The sequence below is a fragment of the Pristiophorus japonicus genome, chromosome 7 (genome assembly GCF_044704955.1).
Source record: "Pristiophorus japonicus isolate sPriJap1 chromosome 7, sPriJap1.hap1, whole genome shotgun sequence".
NCBI lineage: Eukaryota > Metazoa > Chordata > Chondrichthyes > Pristiophoridae > Pristiophorus > Pristiophorus japonicus.
Window position 1 is genome coordinate 244,799,803 of NC_091983.1, and position 19,906 is coordinate 244,819,708.

General features: G+C 44.8%; 1 protein-coding gene across 2 annotated transcripts in view; it reads right to left on the reverse strand.

Moving 5' to 3' along the window:
* The window catches only part of LOC139267485 (dynein axonemal heavy chain 8-like), a 2,569,686-nt gene that overhangs the window by 763,540 nt on the left and 1,786,240 nt on the right, over nt 1–19,906 (reverse strand). For both annotated transcript variants that reach the window (XM_070885867.1, XM_070885866.1), the window contains one exon: nt 256–390. In XM_070885867.1, coding sequence (XP_070741968.1) covers nt 256–390 — 135 coding nt within the window. The remainder of the gene's footprint in view (nt 1–255; nt 391–19,906) is intronic.

A 19,906-nucleotide genomic window follows, 5' to 3' on the forward strand; every position in this document is an offset into this window, starting at 1 on the left:
TTTTTCACAAGCCTTCATTATTTCTTGATTTGTGCTCCGTCCAACAGTGTAGCTACTTGGGGCTTATAGACTACGCCAGCAGTGACTTTTTCCTCTTATTATTCCTTATCTCCACCCAAACTGATTCAACATCTTGGTCTTCTGAGCCTATATCGTTTCTCACTAACGCACTGATCTCATCCTATGTTGGTGGAATATCACAGCTATTTCAATATTTAAAAATCATTTATGAAATAGTCTCACAATTTTACTTACCAGTTTAGACAGATTCATGTCTCTCAGAACTCTCATGACAATTGTTGGCTCACTGTCTTCTGGCCTTGCTCTCTTCTGAGCTCCCAATGTCCTCAGTACAGAAAGAATGTTTCTCAAGCCAAAGTCATAATGAACCTAGAAACAATTAATTGACAAGAAATAAAATTATTGATTCAACTACTTTAAAAGAAGAAGTTTGTTGCAGTTTTTCAATCAAGAAAACTCCACCAGCAAAAAGATTATTTATTCAAATGTTTGATGGCAATTTGTAGCCATTCTTGTGTTAGTTTTAAACATAGAAACATAGAAAATTGGAGCAGTAGTAGGCCATTCGACCCGCTATTCAATATGATCATGGCTGATCCTCTCTCTCAACACCATATTCCTGCTTTTTCCCCATACCCCATGATGCCTTTTGTTTCTAGAAATCTATTTAACTCCCTTTTAAATATATTCAGTTACTTGGCCTCCAGAGCCTTCTGTGTTAGAGAATTCCACAGGTTCACCACCCTCTGAGTGAAAAAATTTCTTCTCATCTCGGTCCTAAATTTCCTGCCCCATACCCTGAGACTGTGATCCCTTGTTCTAGACTTTCCAGCCAGAGGAAACATCCTCCCCGCATCCAGTCTATCCAACACCATCAGGATTTTATACGTTTCAATGAGATCCCCTCTCATTCTTCTAAACTCTAGTGAATAAAGGCCGAGTCGACACAATCTCTCCTCAGACGACAGTCCTGCCATCCCAGGAATCAGACTGGTGAACCGTCGCTGCTCTCCCTCTATGGCAAGTATATCCTTTCTTAGGTAAGGATACCAAAACTGCACACAATGTTCATTGAAAAACAATGACAAAGCAACCACAAGAAATCCCAGCATATTCCATGATGCTTTGAACATGTAATTTCAAGTTTGCCAAAGGACGATTGTCCTGTTTCTCACTGAAGTTTCTCAGTGAAGAGAAACTGCTGGGCTTCGTGAAGAAGATGGCATAAAGTATCAACATTCAGAGGCTCTTGGAATTGATATGGTAGAAGTTTGTCAGCCTCAAAAATCTGCAAAGATAATACTATTCAGGATTTACCATTCCAATATAGATTGGCAAAGTGTACCTGCCAGAAATCATTGACTGAGGCTCCATGCAAAGTAGTCAAACAGCCTTTCAGCTATTCCCGAGTTCCGCAAGCAGGCTGCTATTGCAGCAGGGGATATTTTCCAGTTGTAATTTCAAACTGGAACGGCTGTCACCCTAATATCTAGAGTGATGAGCCCACAAAGCACTCTCACAACACCTAGCTGTATGAGGTATACTTAAAAGGCAATCCAAAAGTTTTGTATAGGCATATAAATAGTAAATAGGTAAGAGGAGGGATGGGTCTGATTAGGGACCAAAAGGGAGACCTATGCATGGAGGCAGAGGGCATGGCTGAGGCACAGGGGATTGGGGGTAATGTACTGACGTGGATAGAGAACTGGTTGGCAGACAGGAAGCAAAGAGTGGGAATAAACGGGTCCTTTTCAGAATGGCAGGCAGTGATGCAAGGTTCAGTGCTGAGACCCCAGCTATTTACACTATACATCAATGATTTGGACGAAGGAATTGAATGTAATATCTCTAAGTTTGCAGATGACACTAAGCTGGGTGGCAGTGTGAGCTGTGAGGAGGATGCCAAGAGGCTGCAGGATGACTTGGACAGGTTAGGTGAATGGGCAAATTCATGGCAGATGCAGTTTAATGTGGATAAATGTGAGGTTATCCACTTTGGTGGCAAAAACAGGAAGGCAGATTATTAAAAGGGGAGGTGTAAAGAGACCTGGGTGCCATGGTACATCAGTCACTGAAGGTAGGCATGCAGGTACAGCAGGCAGTAAAGAAAGCAAATGGCATGCAGGCCTTCATAATGAGAAGACTTGAGTATCGGAGCAGGGAGGTCTTACTGCAGTTGTACAGGGCCTTGGTGAGACCACACCTTGAGTATTGTGTGCAGTTTTGGTCTCCTAATATGAGGAACGACGTGCTTGCTATTGAGGGAGTGCAGTGAAGGTTCACCAGACTAATTCCCGGGATTGCAGGACTGACATATGAAGAAAGACTGGATCGGATAGGCTTATACTCACTGGAATTTAGAAGAATCAGAAGGGATCTCATCGGAAATTATGACGGGACTGGACAGGTTAGATGCAGGAAGAATGTTCCCAATGTTGGTAGAGTCCAGTTCGTTGGATATATTCAAGAGGGAGTTAGATGTGGCCCTTACGGCTAAGGGGATCGGGGGTATGGCGAGAAGCAGGAATGGGGTACTGAAGTTACATGATCAGCTATGATCATATTGAATGACGGTGCAGGCTTGAAGGGCCGAATGGTCTACTCCTGCACCTATTTTCTATGTTTCTGTGTTTACTACATGAGTACTTTTGTAGGGCTTTAAAACCTCGCTTGAAAACCCACTGTAAAGCCAAGGACACTAAACTCTGTGAGAGCAAAGGCACCTGTGGCATAATGTTAGAATTAAATATGTGTGTATAAAATAGTGGCAGGAGATGTATGAAGATGGCTGCCAGTGATTCAGCAAGGCACCAAGGGAATGCAGCTAGCAGAAAGGGACCACATTCCTAGTTACTGATAATTGCCGGTTCTCACACAGGAATACACAGAAAAGACCAGCTCAGCAGATGTCTCTAATCAACAGGCTTCCAGGCCCCAGACAAGATGTCCCGACAGAATGATATAACAATAGTACTCCTGTAACAGGATTAAGATAAGGAAACTACCCAAAGACAGCACCCAAGAACAGTAAGATAAGGCGGGGGGGGGGGGGGGGCCTGGACAATGTCACAAGACCATGAGTAACCCTTAGCAACACATGAGGCGATCATGCAGCCACCTATCTTTACGGATAGCCAATACGCGTTTGGGGTGGTTCACGACTATATGACAGCCTGGAATAGACGGGGATATATAACATCAGGAGGGGGACATATTAAACACGAGAATGTAGTCCGAAAGCTAGTAAAAGCCGTCAAGTATCCTCTCGCAGTGGCTGTAATAAAAATTAAGGCTCACCAGAAGATCGAAAGCAAAGAGCAACAGGGAAACATGTTAGCAGACCAAGCATCCCGAAGCGCTGCGGAAGAGGCTGAGCCTCAGACTATCCAAGTAGCCGCGATAGGCCGGAGGAACTATATATACAGGAGGAAAGTAGCCCAGACAGTCCGAGTGGGGACAAAAAGGGGCGGTAAAGTGGGGAGATGGTGTATGGAGAAAGGGAAGACAGGTAGTGGCCCCACCAGCTATCCAGGCCGAGCTACTCAAGCTACATCATGAACCGGACCATGCCAGGAGGGATGGGACATTAAGTCGATTAACGAAGGATTGGTGGTGGGCGGGAATAGGACGAGACATAGCGAAGCATTGCCAGCGATGCCTGATATGTGCGCGACATAACCCCGGAAAATCTATAAAGGTTAAATTGGGACATCAGCCGCGCCCTAAAGGACCGTGGGAAAACTTAGATTGATTTCACCGGACCGTTGCCCAACAGCAGGGGGAAGAAATATTGTTTGGTAATTATCGATCAGTTCACCAGATCGGTGGAGGCATTCCCCACTCGGGATTGTGGGGCCACCACCATAGCCCGTATTCTTGCCTTCGACATAATCCCACGCTGGGGGGTACCCCTCCAAATTGATTCTGACCAAGGCACGCATTTCACAGGACAGGTCATGAAGTGGGCATGTGGATTCCTAGGGATTCGGCAACGGTTCCATATCCCTTATCACCCACAAAGTTCGAGAATGGTGGAACGCATGAATCCTACCCTTAAGACGGCAATTGCGAAGGGAATAGCTGAGACAGGAAAGGGATGGGTGAACGTTCTAACCTGCATATTAATGAGGCTTAGAGCCATCCCAAATCGAATGACGGGTCTGACCCCTTTTGAGCTAATGCCCGGTAGAGCCATGAAACTCCTTGAGAATGTAATAGTGGGAGGGGAAGATATGGGGCCCTTATGAGATCGCATTAAACAATATGTTAAACAATTAGATTCACAGTTAAAAGAATTGCGACAGGAGGTAAGGGACCAGCAAACCATATGAGACCTCGAGAGCCAAGACCAGGGCACAACCGAACCTTACTTGCCACAGGTAGGGCATAAAGTCCTGGTACAAGTCACCCCTGAATGCACGGGATTTGCTCCAAGGTGGACTGGGCCTTATGACATAATCTTAACTAGTGACACCTGTGCATGTATTGATATGAAAGTAAAGGGCCGGTGGAAGCACTGGTCCCAGTTGAAGAGATATAACTAAAACTGTCATGTATGTAACCTTCATGTAACTGTAACCTTCATAACAACACTGCATACTGTACACACCTAAGAAATGCACACCTTGACCACAGGGGGTGAACTTTTGGGAGACACTCCTCATCTGATCATCCAGGTATATAAAGGGAGGTCCCACGCAGGGTCATCACTTCTTGGTGCTGTGAATAAAGGTTCAGGTCACAGAGTGACCTTGTCTGCAGAATGTGCCTCGTGAATTTGTAGTAGTGTGTAAGGACACTACATTTCGCGACGACAAACAGGAATCAATGACTCACGAGAATGGCCACCGGTAGCACAGAGGAACGGTACTGTGTTGTTGAAGACTCAGACGATTTCGTTGAGAGGCTCCAGCTGAGTTTTGTCACAAAGGACTGGCTGGGAGACGCAGCGGCTGACAAGCGAAGGGCGCATCTACTGACTAGCTATGGATCTAAGACGTACGCGCTGATGAAAGACCTGCTCGCACCCGAGAAGCCGGCGGACAAAACCTTTGAACCTTTGAGGTGCTCACCAATCAGCAAACTGATTGGTGAGCACCTCAAACCGGCGAGCAGTATACACATTACCTGACACCGATTTTATACGCACCGACGTCGGGAAGGACAGAGCATACCGTTCACAGATGCCTGCAGGGGGGAGATGTGAAGGGATTTTTTTATTGAAGGCATTGGTCATGCTGAGATTTTCAGAAAGCTAATTGAGACCAAGGACTTGACCTTGGAAGCGGCGGCATTGATGGCTCAGACCTTCATGGCGGGGGAGGAGGAAACCAAGATGATATACGCGCTCAACTCTGCTTCCAATGTGGCGATGGATCAGGGAGTTAACATTGTAACCGCAACTCAGAACGGCGCAGGCAGGCAAGGGCAATTCAACACCACCCAGGCAGCAACAGACTCCAGACTAGGTCCTCAACAGAGACAATGGCAGGTTGAACGGACATTTACGCAATCACGGTGCACAATGCGTCCCGGGATGGGGCCATTAACAGAGTGCTCAAGAGTAATCAGAGACAATCAGAGAGGAATGCTTGGTAACAGCCCTTTTGTTCACAACGATCTCAGCTCATGCTGGAGGTGCGGGGGCAGACATGCTACAAAAACCTGTAGGTTTCAACAATTTATCTGTAGAAATTGTAACTTCAGTGGACATTTAGCCAGAATGTGCAGGAAGCCCGCAGCGAGGCTAATTTCTGAGGCAGATGAACCAGAAGAGGGGTCTGCAAGGCAGATTGATGCTTGGGACAAAGCAATGGATGCTGAAGTTCAGCGGGTTCATGTGGCAAACATCCACTGCTCATATACCAAAACGCCACCTATGATGATGAAAGTCCTATTAAACAGCATCCTGGTATGCATGGAGCTGGACACAGGAGCCAGCCAGTCACTTATAAGTGTCCAACAATTCGAGAAACTATGGCCACTCAGAGCTAGCAGACCCAAACTAGAACACATTGACACGCAACTATGGGCGTACACCAAAGAGATCATCCCAGTGCTAGGCAGTGCAATGTTGATGGTCACACATAATGGATCAGGGAACCGACTGCCACTCTGGATTGTCCCGAGAAATGGTCCCACGCTTTTGGGGAGGAGCTGGCTAGCCGAGATGAACTGGAAATGGGGGGATGAGCACGCCATTTCATCTGTGGAGCGAAGTTCATGCTCACAGGTCCTACAGAAATTTGAGTCACTATTTCAACCTGGTGTCGGGACTTTCAAAGGTACCAAAGTAGTGATACGCATCACCCCGGACGCCAGACCAGTGCACCACAAAGCCAGAGCTGTGCCGTATGTGATGCAGGAGAAAATTGAGAGTGAGTTGGACAGGTTGCTAAGAGAGGGCATAATTTTGCCCATTGAATTCAGCGACTGGGCAAGCCCCATCATCCCTGTCCTAAAAACGGATGGCTCGGTCAGGATCTGTGGCGACTACAACGCCACTATCAACCGAGTGTCACTACAAGTCCAATACCCACTTCCGAGAGCAGAGGATCTTTTTGCCACGCTGGCAGGCGGCAAGCTGTTCACCAAGTTGGATCTCACTTCAGCCTACATGACCCAGGAACTGGCCGAAGAATCCAAGCTACTGACCACCATCACCACGCACAAGGGGCTGTTTGTCTACAACAGGTTTCCGTTTGGCATTCGATCAGTGGCTGCTATCTTTCAAAGGAACATGGAAAGCTTGCTCAAATCCATCCCTGGAACAATCGTATTTCAGGACGACATCCTTATCACGGGTCGAGTCACCGAGGAACACCTCCACAACCTGGAGGAGGTACTATGCCGACTGGACCGGGTAGGCCTGCGACTAAAGAAGTCCAAGTGTGTGTTTCTGGCCCCAAAGGTCGAGTTTTTGGGCAGGAGGGTTGCCGCAGATGGGATCCGGCCTACCGAATCCAAAATGGAGGCGATTCGTCGGGCGCCCAGGCCCGGTAACACATCGGAGTTGCGTTCGTTTCTGGGACTCTTGAACTATTTTGGGAACTTTCTGCCGAACTTAAGCACATTGTTGGAGCCACTACACGTGCTCCTGCGTAAGGGTTGCGATTGGTTTTGGGGGGACTGTCAGGAACGGGCTTTCAATCGGGCACGGAACCTGCTTTGTTCTTATAAGTTGTTGACTCTGTACAATCCCTGGAAGAAATTGGTTTTGACATGTGATGCATCATCCTATGGGGTTGGGTGCGTGTTGCAGCAGAGTAATGATGAGGGCCAACTCCAACCTGTGGCTTATGCCTCCAAGTCGCTCTCCAAAGCAGAAAGGGGATATGGGATGGTTAAAAAGGAAGCACTCGCGTGTGTCTACGGGGTGAAAAAGATGCACCAGTACCTTTTTGGCAGAAGGTTCGAGTTAGAAACGGACCACAAGCTGTTAACATCCCTGTTGTCAGACAGCAAAGCTGTCAATGCCAATGTGTCAGCTGAAGGGGACACTAGATAACTGCACTCTAAAGGGACTAACCAGAGTATACCCAGCGATCCCAAACTGCCAAATGGGCAAAGCTGCGGGAGTATAGTCACACAAGACTCAGGTCCATTTCCCCTTTATCAACTGGAGAATATCGGGGTCGTATGCGACAATGCCTCCCTCCGGTACTACTTTACCGCAGTCTCTGCTATCGGTAGAGATAACACACTATACGGCGTCTCCCTGACAGGGTGCAAATAGAGGGGCGAGATCACGGTGTGCTCCCACCTGATGGGACAGAGAGAATTAGATGGACTGTGGTTTTAATTGAACCGATGGATGCGTTCTGGAAATAGTACCTGTCCCCACACATTTTGCCCGGGCTGGGTACGGAAGCAAAGGGAGATACTGTGTCTCCACCACGGAACGCTCATATCAGAACAACGGCTTGCAATTCCAGATCCCGCAACCAAACTTCTGCTTTACACCCCTACGACCCGTCACTATAGGGCAAGCCCGCATTATCCAAGTTCGACGGCGAGGTACCAAAATCATTAACAAAATCATCAGCTCCATGATCACCTGCAGGACTATGACGAGCCAGAGTAGGCTCCTATCCCCCATTTAGCGGGAGTATTAAGGGAACTAAGACTCAAGAGTCGGCCAGTCTGTAAAACTCTACCACCAACTACGGACAAAGATTGAGATACTGGAGAAAGACACCAACACAGAGTTGCAGGATGAGAGTTGGTGCAGGAGGGTTTGGAACTGGGAGATGAATGTCAACGTCCATCCCTGAATTCGAATTATATCACATATACTGGTCGGAATACAGCTAATCCTAGCATTAGCATGGGGTGTCACGGCTTGTCAGTCCTGCAGATATTATGCACAACAACGGAGGATTAGCACCAAAGCTCAGATAAGCAAGGAAGTTTGTGTGACAGGCGAGAGGGGCAATTCGAACTATATTAATTTAATCTAAACAACTGGGACTCCTGAAATCGCGTGATTGGCCAGCACATCGAAGCAGGGAGTACCAGGTGACACAATAACATAAATAATATAAATTAGTTTCGGTTTCAGGGGGCTCGGACTAGCCTCTTTACCGAAAGGGGAGATTGTTGGAGAGTGTTTCCATAGAGCAAAGGCACCTGTGGTATAATGTTAGAATTAAATATGTGTGTATAAAATGGTGGCAGGAGATGTATGAAGATAGCTGCCAGTGATTCAGCAAGGCACCAAGGGAATGCAGCTAGCAGAAAGGGACCGCATTCCTAGTTACTGATAATTGCCGTTTCTCATACAGGAATACACAGAAAAGACCAGCTCAGCAGATGTCTCTAATCAACAGGCTTCCAGGCCCCAGACAAGATGTCCCGACAGAATGATAGAACAATAGTACTCCTGTAACAGGATTAAGATGAGGAAACTTCCCAAAGACAGCACCCAAGGACAGTAAGATAAGAGGAGGCTCCTGGACAATGTCACAAGACACATGAAGCAATCACGCAGCCACCTAATGTTTAGAGACCAATTCTATTGGTCTAATTAAATCTATATGTAATCTATAATCAATATGATTGGATAGTGTCCGGCCGAAATGGGCTGATGTAACTGTAGTAAACTGTTGTAAAACATATAAAAATCCATGAAATCCTTTGTTCAGCAGAGAGAGGTGCCTGGATGAACCAGTGGCTTCATCTTCCCGCCGGTGTAATAAACGGTTTTGATGTATGGAACCGACCCAGAGCGACGAGTGATTCTTGGCGGGAACATTTGCGCTAACAACCTTTCAAAATATTTTGTATAAAATGCTTAACGTAAAAACTGATACATGCAAATACTGACCATGCAATGTAAAAGAACTCTGGGAGACTCCTGTTTAAAATGCTTAATGTTAATTTGTGTTACCCCTGTGGAGAACCCCAACACAATAGGACTGTAAGAAACCTTTTGTGGAAATGTAAAAGCACACAAACTGTAATCAGAAGAGAAACCCCAACACAATAGAAACTATACTAACTGTTGAAAAACCTTTTGTAGACATGTAAACACTGATACCGACTAAACCTTTGTAGAAATGTAACCACTGATACTGAGGTCAATGATAGCACTAGACTAAACAATAGGCCAGTTCCCAAAGAGCTAAATGTGTGCTCATAGATCATCGATGGATCAAAGGAAGGATTCGGTAGCCATGAAAACAACTGAAAAAAGGAAGGGACAAACACACAGATGATGAAATAGCAACATGCAGTCGTCGGAGAGGGGTGACGTGGTCAGACATTAGAGGTTGTGCTCCAGGAACCCATCAGACCACCGGGTCGATCGTGAGTGCACAGGGAAACTGAGGCAGAGACTCAACAAGGACGCATGGGAATACGACTGTTGTCGAGGAAGGGTGACCCGGTCAGTCATCAGAAGACGCACATCATGACAAGTCAGCGGACCATTGGGACGATCGTGAGCATGCAGGGAACTGAGGAACTGGTAACTATAACGTAGCCCAGCAGCTCAAGGTGTAATAGAAACATAGAAACATAGAAAATAGGTGCAGGAGTAGGCCATTCAGCCCTTCTAGCCTTCACCGCCATTCAAAGAGTTCATGGCTGAACATGCAACTTCAGTACCCCATTCCTGCTTTCTCGCCATACCCCTTGATCCCCCTAGTAGTACTAACTCCCTTTTGAATATATTTAGTGAATTGGCCTCAACTACTTTCTGTGGTAGAGAATTCCACAGGTTCACCACTCTCTGGGTGAAGAAGTTTCTCCTCATCTCGGTTCTAAATGGCTTACCCCTTATCCTTAGACTGTGACCCCTGGTTCTGGACTTCCCCAACATTGGGAACATTCTTCCTGCATCTAACCTGTCCAGTCCCGTCATAATTTCCGATGAGATCCCTTCTGATTCTTCTAAATTCCAGTGAGTATAAGCCTAGCCGATCCAGTCTTTCTTCATATGTCAGTCCTGCAATCCCGGGAATTAGTCTGGTGAACCTTCACTGCACTCCCTCAATAGCAAGCACGTCGTTCCTCATATTAGGAGATCAAAACTGCACACAATACTCAAGCTGTGGTTTCACCAAGGCCCTGTACAACTGCAGTAAGATCTCCCTGCTCCGATACTCAAATCTTCTCATTATGAAGGCCTGCATGCCATTTGCTTTCTTTACTGCCTGCTGTACCTGCATGCCTACCTTCAGTGACTGATGTACCATGGCACCCAGGTCTCTTTGCACCTCCCCTTTTACGAATCTGCCGCCATTCAGATAATAATCTGCCTTCCTGTTTTTGCCACCAAAGTGGATAACCTCACATTTATCCACATTAAACTGCATCTGCCATGAATTTGCCCATTCACCTAACCTGTCCAAGTCACCCTGCAGCCTCTTGGCATCCTCCTCAAAGCTCACACTGCCACCCAGCTTAGTGTCATCTGCAAACTTAGAGATATTACATTCAATTCCTTCGTCCAAATCATTGATGTATAGTGTAAATAGCTGGGGTCCCAGCACTGAACCTTGCATCACTGCCTGCCAACCAGTTCTCTATCCACGTCAGTACATTACCCCCAATCCCCTGTGCCTCAGCCATGCTCTCTGCCTCCATGCATAGGTCTCCCTTTTGGTCCCTAATCAGACCCATCCCTCCTCTTACCTATTTACTATTTATATGCCGATACAAAACTTTTGGATTGCCTTTTAAGTATACCTCATACAGCTTGGTGTTGTGAGAGTGCTTTGTGGGCTCATCACTCTAGATATTAGGGTGACAGCCGTTCCAGTTTGAAATTACAACTGGAAAATGTAACTTTTCACATTAATCTCTTGTTGATAACAGGTTGATCAGACTCAGTAAAGACTGCCACGCACAGTGGGAACTATATGTATTGGTATCTGGTCAACTCTGAGAAGTAGCTGGTAGTGTTAACTAATTATTCTTGCCCGCTACAAATTAATCCGGGATGAAACCATTGTCCTACACTTTGGATCCATCTTTACCAAGGAAGAAGAGGAGGTAGTTGAGACACTTTGGGCTAAAAATTGATAAAGAGAAGGTATTGGAAAGGCTGGCTGTACTTAAAGTAGATAAGCCACCAGGACCGGATGGGTTGCATCCTAGGAAGCTGAGGGAAGTAAAGGTGGATATTGCAGAGGTACTGGCCATAATCTTCCAATCCTCCTTGAATACAGGGATGGTGCCAGAGGACTGGAAAATTGCAAATGTTGCACACTTATTCAAAATGGAGTGTAAGGATAAATGCAGCAACTATAGGCCAGTCAGCGTAACCTTGGTAGTGGGGAAGCTTTTAGAAATGATAATGCGACGCATCCCAGAATGCTAAGGGAAGTTCAGGTAGAAATTGCGGAGGTATTGACCATAATCTTTCAATCCTCCTTATGTGGTGCTAGAGGTCTGGAGAATTACAAATGTTACACCCTTCTTCAAAAAATGGTGTCAAGATAAATCCAGCAACTATAGGTCAGTCAGTTTAATCTCGGTGGTGGGAAGCTTTTAGAATTGATAATCAGGGACAAAGTTAGCAAGAGTGGATTAATTAAGGAAAACTAGCACAAATTTGTTAAAGGCAAATCGTGTTTAACTAACTTGATTGAATTTTTTAATGAGGTTTAGAAATGTAGTTGGGTACCTGGATTTACAAAAAATGTTTGATTAAGTGCCACATAATAGGCTTGCCAGCAAAGTTGAAGCCGAAGGAATAAAAGGGACAATGGCAGCATGGATACAAAATTGGCTAAGTGACAGGAAACAAAGGGTAGTGGTTGAATGGTTCCTTTTAGGACTGGAGAAAGGTATAAGTACATAAGGAATAGAAGCAGAAGTAGGCTATTCAGCCTCTCAAGCTTGCTCCTCAATTCAATAAGATCATGGCTGATCTTCTACCTCAACTCCACTTTCCTGCACTATCCCCATATCCTTTGATGCCTTTAATATCCAAAAATCTATCAATCTCTGTCTTGAATATACTCAATGACTGAGCATCCACAGTCCTCTGGGGTAGAGAATTCCAAAGATTCACCACCCTCTGAGTGAAGAAATTTCTCCTCATCTCAGTCCTAAATGGCCAACCTCTTATTCTGAGACTGTGACCCCTGGTTCTAGACTCCCCAGGCAGGGTAAACATCCTCCCTGCCTCTACCCTGTCAAGCCCTGTAAGAATTGTGTATGTTTGACAAATTTGCTGGAATTCTTTTGAGGATGTAACGAACAGGGTGGATAAAGGAGAACCAATGCATGTGGTGTATTTGGACTTCCAGAAGGCATTTGACAAGGTGCCATGTAAAAGGTCCCTGCACAAGATAAAAGTTCATGGGGTTGGGGGTAATATATTAGCATGGATAGAGGATTGGCTAACTAACAGAAAACAGAGAGTCAGGATAAATGGTTCATTCTCTGGTTGGCAATCAGTAACTAGTGGGGTGCCGCAGGGATCAGTGCTGGGACCCCAACTACTTACAACTTATATTAACGACTTGGAAGAAGGGACCGAGTGTAATGTAGCCAAGTTTGCTGACAATACAAAGATGGGAGGAAAAGCAATGTCTGAGGAGGACACAAAAAATCTGCAAAAGGACAGACAGGCTAAGTGAGTGGGAAAAAATTTGGCAGATGGAGTATAATGTTGGAAAGTGTGAGGTCATGTACTTTGGCAGAAAAAAATCAAAGAGCAAGTTATTATTTAAATGGAGAAAAATTGCAAAGTGCTGCAGTACAGCAGGACCTGGGGGTACTTGTGCATGAAACACAAAAGGTTAGTATGCAGGTACAGCAAGTGATCAAGAAGGCCAATGGAATCTTGGCCTTTTTGCAAAGGGAATGGAGGATAAAAGCAGGGAAGTCTTGCTACATTTATACAGGGTATTGGTGAGACCACATGTGGAGTATTACATACAGTTTTGATTTCCATATTTAAGAAAGGATATACTTGCTTTGGAGGCAGTTCAGAGAAGGTTCACTAGGTTGATTCCAGAGATGAGCGGGTTGACTTATGAGGAATGGTTGAGTAGGTTGGGCCTCTACTCATTGGAATTCAGAAGAATGAGAGGTGATCTTATCGAAACGTATAAGATTATGAGGGTGCTTGACAGGGTGGATGTTTCCACTGATGGGGGAGACTAGAACTAGGGGGCATAATCTTAGAATAAGGGGACGCCCATTTAAACTGCGATGAGGAGGAATTTCTTCTCTCAGAAGGTTGTAAATCTGTGGAATTCACTGCCTCAGAGAGCTGTGGAAGCCGGAACATTTATTAAATTTAAGACAGAGATAGACAGCTTCTTAACCGATAAGGGATTAAGGGGTTATGGGGAGCGGGCAGGGAGGTGGACTTGAGTCCATTATCAGATCAGCCATGATCGTATTAAATGGTGGAGCAGGCTCGAGGGGCCGTATGGCCTACACCTCCTCCTATTTCTTATGTTCTTATGTTTCAATGAGATGACCTCTCAATCTTCAAAACTCTACAGAATATAGGCCGAGTCGACTCAATACTCCTCATTGGACAATCCCCCTACCAGAGGAATCAGTCTGGTGAACCCTTGTTGCACTCCTCAATGGTAACTGTATCCTTCCATAGATAAGAAGAACAAAACTGTACACAGTACCCCAGGTGTTTTCACTATGGCCCTATATCGTCATAGAATCATAGAAATTTACAGCATGGAAGGAGGCCATTTCGACACATCGTGTCCGTGCCGGCCAACAAAAGGCTATCCAGCCTAATCCCACTTTCCAGCTCTAGGTCCGTAACCCTGCAGGTCGCAGCACTTTACGTGCACATCCAAGAACTTTTTAAATGTGGTGAGGGTTTCTACCTCTGCCACCATTTCAGACAGTGAGTTCCAGACCCCCACAACCCTCTGGGTGAAGAAATTGCCCCTCAAATCCACTCTAAACCTTCTACCAATTACTTTAAATTTATGCCCCTGGTTGAGGAACCCTCTGCTTAGGGAAATAGACCCTTTCTATTCACTATATTTCGGCCCCTCATAATTTTATACACCTCAATGAGGTCTTCCCTCAGCCTGCTCTGTTCCAAGGAAAACGAATCCAGCCTGTCCAATCTGTCCTCATAGCTAAGATTCTCCACTCCCGACAACATCCTCGTAAATCTCCTCTGTACCCTCTCCAGTGCAATCACATCCTTCCTATAATGCGGTGACCAGAACTACACGCAGTACTCTAGCTATGGCCGAACTAGTGTTTTATACAGTTCAAGCATAACCGCCCTGCTCTTGTATTCTATGTCTCGGCATTCCATATGCCTTCTTAACCACCTTATCTACCTGGCCTGCTACCTTCAGGGATATGTTGATTTGCACTCCAAGGTCCCTTTGTTCCTCTACACTTCTCAGTGCCCTACCATTCAATGTGTATTCCATTTCCTTGTTAGCCCTCCCCAAATGCATACTTCACACTACGCCGGATTAAATTCCAGTTACCACTGTTCTGCCCACCTGACCAGTTGATTGATATCTTTCTGCAGTCTACAACTTTCTTCTTCATTATCAACCACACGGCCAATTTTAGTATCATCTGCAAACTTCTTAATCATATCCCATATTCAAGTCGAGATCATTGATATTTACCACAAAAAGCAAGGGACCTGGTACTGAGCCCCGCGGAACCCCTCTGGAAACAGCCTTCTAGTCACAAAAATACCCATCAACCATTACCCTCTGCTTCCTGCCATTGAGACAATTTTGGATCCAACTTGCCACTTTGCCCTGGATCCTATGGGCTTTTACTTTCATGACCAGTCTGCCATGTGGGACATTATCAAAAGCCTTGCTGAAATCCATATACACTATATCATACGCAGTACCCTCATATAATTGCAGAATGACGTCTTTACTCTTATACTGTACTCAAATCATCTTGTAATAAAGGCCAACATACCATTTACTTTCTTAATTGCTTGCTGTACCTGCATGTTAACTTTCAATGATTTGATTACAAGAACACCCGGGTTCCTCTGAACATCACCATTTCTCAATCTCTCACCATTTAAAGAATACTCAGCTTTTCTATTTTTCCTACCAAAGTGGATAAATTCACTTTTCTCCACATTATATTCCATTTGTATTATTTTGCGCACTCACTTAGCCTGTCTATATACCCTTGAAGCCCCTTTGCATCCTCCTCACAACTTACATTCCCACCAGCTTTGCATCATCAGCAATCTTGGATATATTACATTTGGTCCCTGCATCGAAATCATTTGATATATTATTTTCCCACATTACAACACTGTCTACACTCCAAAAATACTTCATTGGCTGTAAAGCGCTTTGATACATCCGGTGTTCATGAAAGGTGCGATTTAAATCCAAGTCTTTATTTATTTTTATTTTTATAGATTATGAATAGCTGAGGCCCAAGCACCGATCCTTGCAGTACCTGACTAGCTACAGCCTGCCAACTCAAAAATGACCAGTTTATTCCTACTCTCTGTTTTCTCTGCATTACCAAGCCTCAATCCATTCTAGTATTTTACTCCAGATCCCATGAGCCCTAATTTTGTTGAATAACTTCTTGTGTGGTACCATATCGAATGCCTTCTGAAAATCCAAATACACCACATCCACTTAACTATTCTGCCAGTTACAACCTCAGAAAACTCTAATCGACTTATCAAACATGATTTCCCTTTCATAAATACGTGATGACTCTGCCCAATCCTATTATTAATTTCTAAGTACCCAACATCCTTAACAATAGACTCTAACATTTTTCCTATTACTGAGGTCAGGCGAGCTGGTCTGTTCTTCCCTATTTTCTCTCTCCCTTCTTTCTTAAATAGTGTAGTTTAATTTGCTACCTTACATTCTGCGGGAACCGTTCTAGAATCTATGGAATTTTAGAAGACGACAACCAATGCATCCACTATCTCTATAGTCACCTCTTACAAAACCCTAGAGTGTAGGCCATCAGGTCCAGGGGATTTATAGACTTTCAGTCCAATTAATTACTCCAGTACTTTTTTTTCTTAATTCCTTTCAGTTCCTCATTCTCGCTAGAACCTTGGTTCTCCACTATTTACAGGAAATTTTTTGCGTCTTCTTCCATGATTTCCCTACCTGGGTGGCGTAAAGGCGGGAGATGGTGGCGACGGGGGCGACCCTGCTCCTACGATGATTCCGGCCAAAAATAATGAGTCTTATTAGGCCCGCCCTGTGCATTTCCCAGACCAATTATAAGGAGCGGTCTGGTCTCGTCACTGGATAACTCAAATCTTGCCGGTATATTTAAACGGGCTCAGTTTGCACCATGGCATCAGAGAGGCAGAGATCAATTTTTCTTCATTTAAATAATAACATACAAACATAGACATTTACAGCTCAGACAGAGGCCATTACGGTCCATCGTGTCCACGCCGGCCGACAAAGAGCCACACGGCCCCTCGTCAACTGCCCTTGAAGGTTACATATAAACCTATGAACAATGACGGAAAGGCAACATAGAAATATAGAAAATAGGTGCAGGAGTAGGCCATTCGGCCCTTCGAGCCTGTACCACCATTCAATATCCTCATGGCAAATCATGCAACTTAAGTACTCTATTCCTGCTTACTCTCCATACCCCTTGATCCCTTTAGCCGTAAGGACTACATCTAACTCCCTTTTGGATATATCTAACGAACAGGCTTCATCAACTTTCTGTGGCAGAGAATTCCACAGGTTCACAATTCTCTGAGTGAAGAAGTTTTTCCTCGTCTCGGTCCTAAATGGCTTACCCCTTCACCTTAGACTGTGACCCTTGGTTCTGGACTTCCCAACATCAGGAACATTCTTTCTGCATCTAACCTATCCAATCTCGTCAGAATTGTATATGTTTCTATGAGATCCCCTCTCATTCTTCTAAATTACAGCGACCAAAAAGCCTAGTCGATCCAGTCTTTCTTAATATGTCAGTCCTGCCATCCGGTAATCAGTCTGGTGAACCTTCACTACATTTCGTCAATGGCAAGAATGTCCTTCCTCAGATTAGGAGACCAAAACTGTACACAATATTCAAGGTGTGGCCTCACCAAGGCCCTGTACAACTGCAATAAGACCTCCCTGCTCCTATACTCAAATCCTCTCGATATGTAGTCCAATATGCCATTTGCCTTCTTCACCGCCTGCTGTACCTGCATGCCAACTTTCAATGACTGATGTACCATGACACCCAGATCGCGTTGCACCTCCCCTTTTCCTAATCTGTCACTATTCAGATAATATTCTGCCACCAAAGTGGATAACCTCATTTTTATCTACATTATACTCCATCTGCCCTGCATTGGACCACTCACCTAACCTGTCCAAGTCACCCTGCAGCCTCTTAGAATCCTCCTCTCAGCTCACACCACCACCCAGCTTAGTGTCATCTGCAAACTTGGAGATATTACATTCAATTCCTTCATCTAAATCATTAATGTATATTGTAAATAGCTGGGGTCCCAGCACTGAACCTTGCGGTACCCCACTAGTCACAGCCTGCCATTCTGAAAAAGACATGTTTATTCATACTCTTTGCTTCCTGTCTGCCAACCAGTTCTCTATCCACATCAATACATTACCCTCAATACCATGTGCTTTAATTTTGCACACTAATCTCTTGTGTGGGACCTTGTCAAAAGCCTTTTGAAAGTCCAAATGCACCACATCCACTGGTTCTCCCTTGTCCACTCTACTAATTACATCCTCAAAAAATTCTAGAAGATTTGTCAAGCATGATTTCCCTTTCATAAATCCATGCTGACTTGGACCGATCCTGTCACTGCTTTACAAATGCGCTGCTATTACATCTTTAATAATTGATTCCAACATTTTCCCCACTAGCAATGTCAGGCTAACCTATAATTCCCTGTTTTCTCTTTCACTCCTTTTTTAAAAAGTGGGGTTAGATTAGCTACCATCCAATCCATAGGAACTGATCCAGAGTCTATAGAATGTTGGAAATTGACCACCAATGCATCCATTATTTCGAGGGCCACTTCCTTAAGTACTCTGGAATGCAGACTATCGGGCCCTGTGGATTTATCAGCCTTCAAATTCATCAATTTCCCAAACACAATTTCCTGACTAATAAGGATTTCCTTCAATTCCTCTTTCGCGCTAGTCCCTCGGTCCACTAGTATTTCCAGAAGGCTATTTGTGTCTTCCTTAGTGAAAACAGAACCAAAGTATTGGTCTGCCATTTCTTTGTTCCACATTATAAAATCACCTGATTCTGACTGCAAGGGACTTACATTTGTCTTCCTTAATCTTTTTCTCTTCACATATCAATAGAAGCTTTTGCAGTCAGTTTTTATGTTCCCTGCAAGCTTGCTCTCATTCTCTACTTCCCCCTCCTAATTAAACCCTTTGTCCTCTTCTGCTGAATTTCTCCTAGTTCTCAGGTTTGCTGCTTTTTCTGGCCAATTTATATGCCTCTTCCTTGGACTGAACACTATCCTTAATTTCCCTCGTTAGCCATCTTCCCCGTTTTCTTTTTATGCCAGATAGGGATGTACAATTGTTGAAGTTCATCCATGTGATCTTTAATGGTATGGGTGGAACTACGGAATACCAAGGGGCAGAAAACGCTAGTGGGAGTTATGTACAGACCACCAAACAGTAGTAGTAAGGTTGGGAACAGCATCAAACAAGAAATTAGGGATGCATGCAATAAAGGTATAGCAGTTATCATGGGTGACTTTAATCTACAGATTGATTGGGCGAACCAAACTGGTAGCAATGCGGTGGAGGAGGATTTCCTGGAGTGTATTAGGGATGCTTTTCTAGACCAATATGTCGAGGAACCAACTAGGGAGCTGGCCATCCTAGACTGGGTGATGTGTAATGAGAAAGGACTAATTAGCAAAAATGTTGGAATCAATCATGTAAGGATGAAATAGCAGCGCATTTGGAAAGCAGTGACAGGATCGGTCCAAGTCAGCATGGATTTATGAAAGGGAAAACATGCTTGACGAATCTTCTGGAATTTTTTGAGGATATAACTAGCAGAGTGGACAAGGGAGAACTAGTGGGTGTGGTGTATTTTGACTTTCAAAGGCTTTTGACAAGGACTCACACAAGAGATTGGTGTGCAAAATCAAAGCGCATGGTATTGGGGGTAATGTACTGACGTGGATAGAGAACTGGTTGGCAGACAGGAAGCAGAGAGTCGAGAAAAACGGGTCCTTTTCAGAATGGCAGGCAGTGACTAGTGGAGTGCCACAGGGCTCAGTGCTGGGACCCCAGCTATTTACAATATACATTAACGATTTGGATGAAGGAATTGAGTGTAATATCTCCGAGTTTGCAGATGACACTAAACTGGGTGGCGGTGTGAACTGTGAGGGGGACGTGAAGAGGTTGCAGGGTGACTTGGACAGGTTAGGTGAGTGGGCAAATGCATG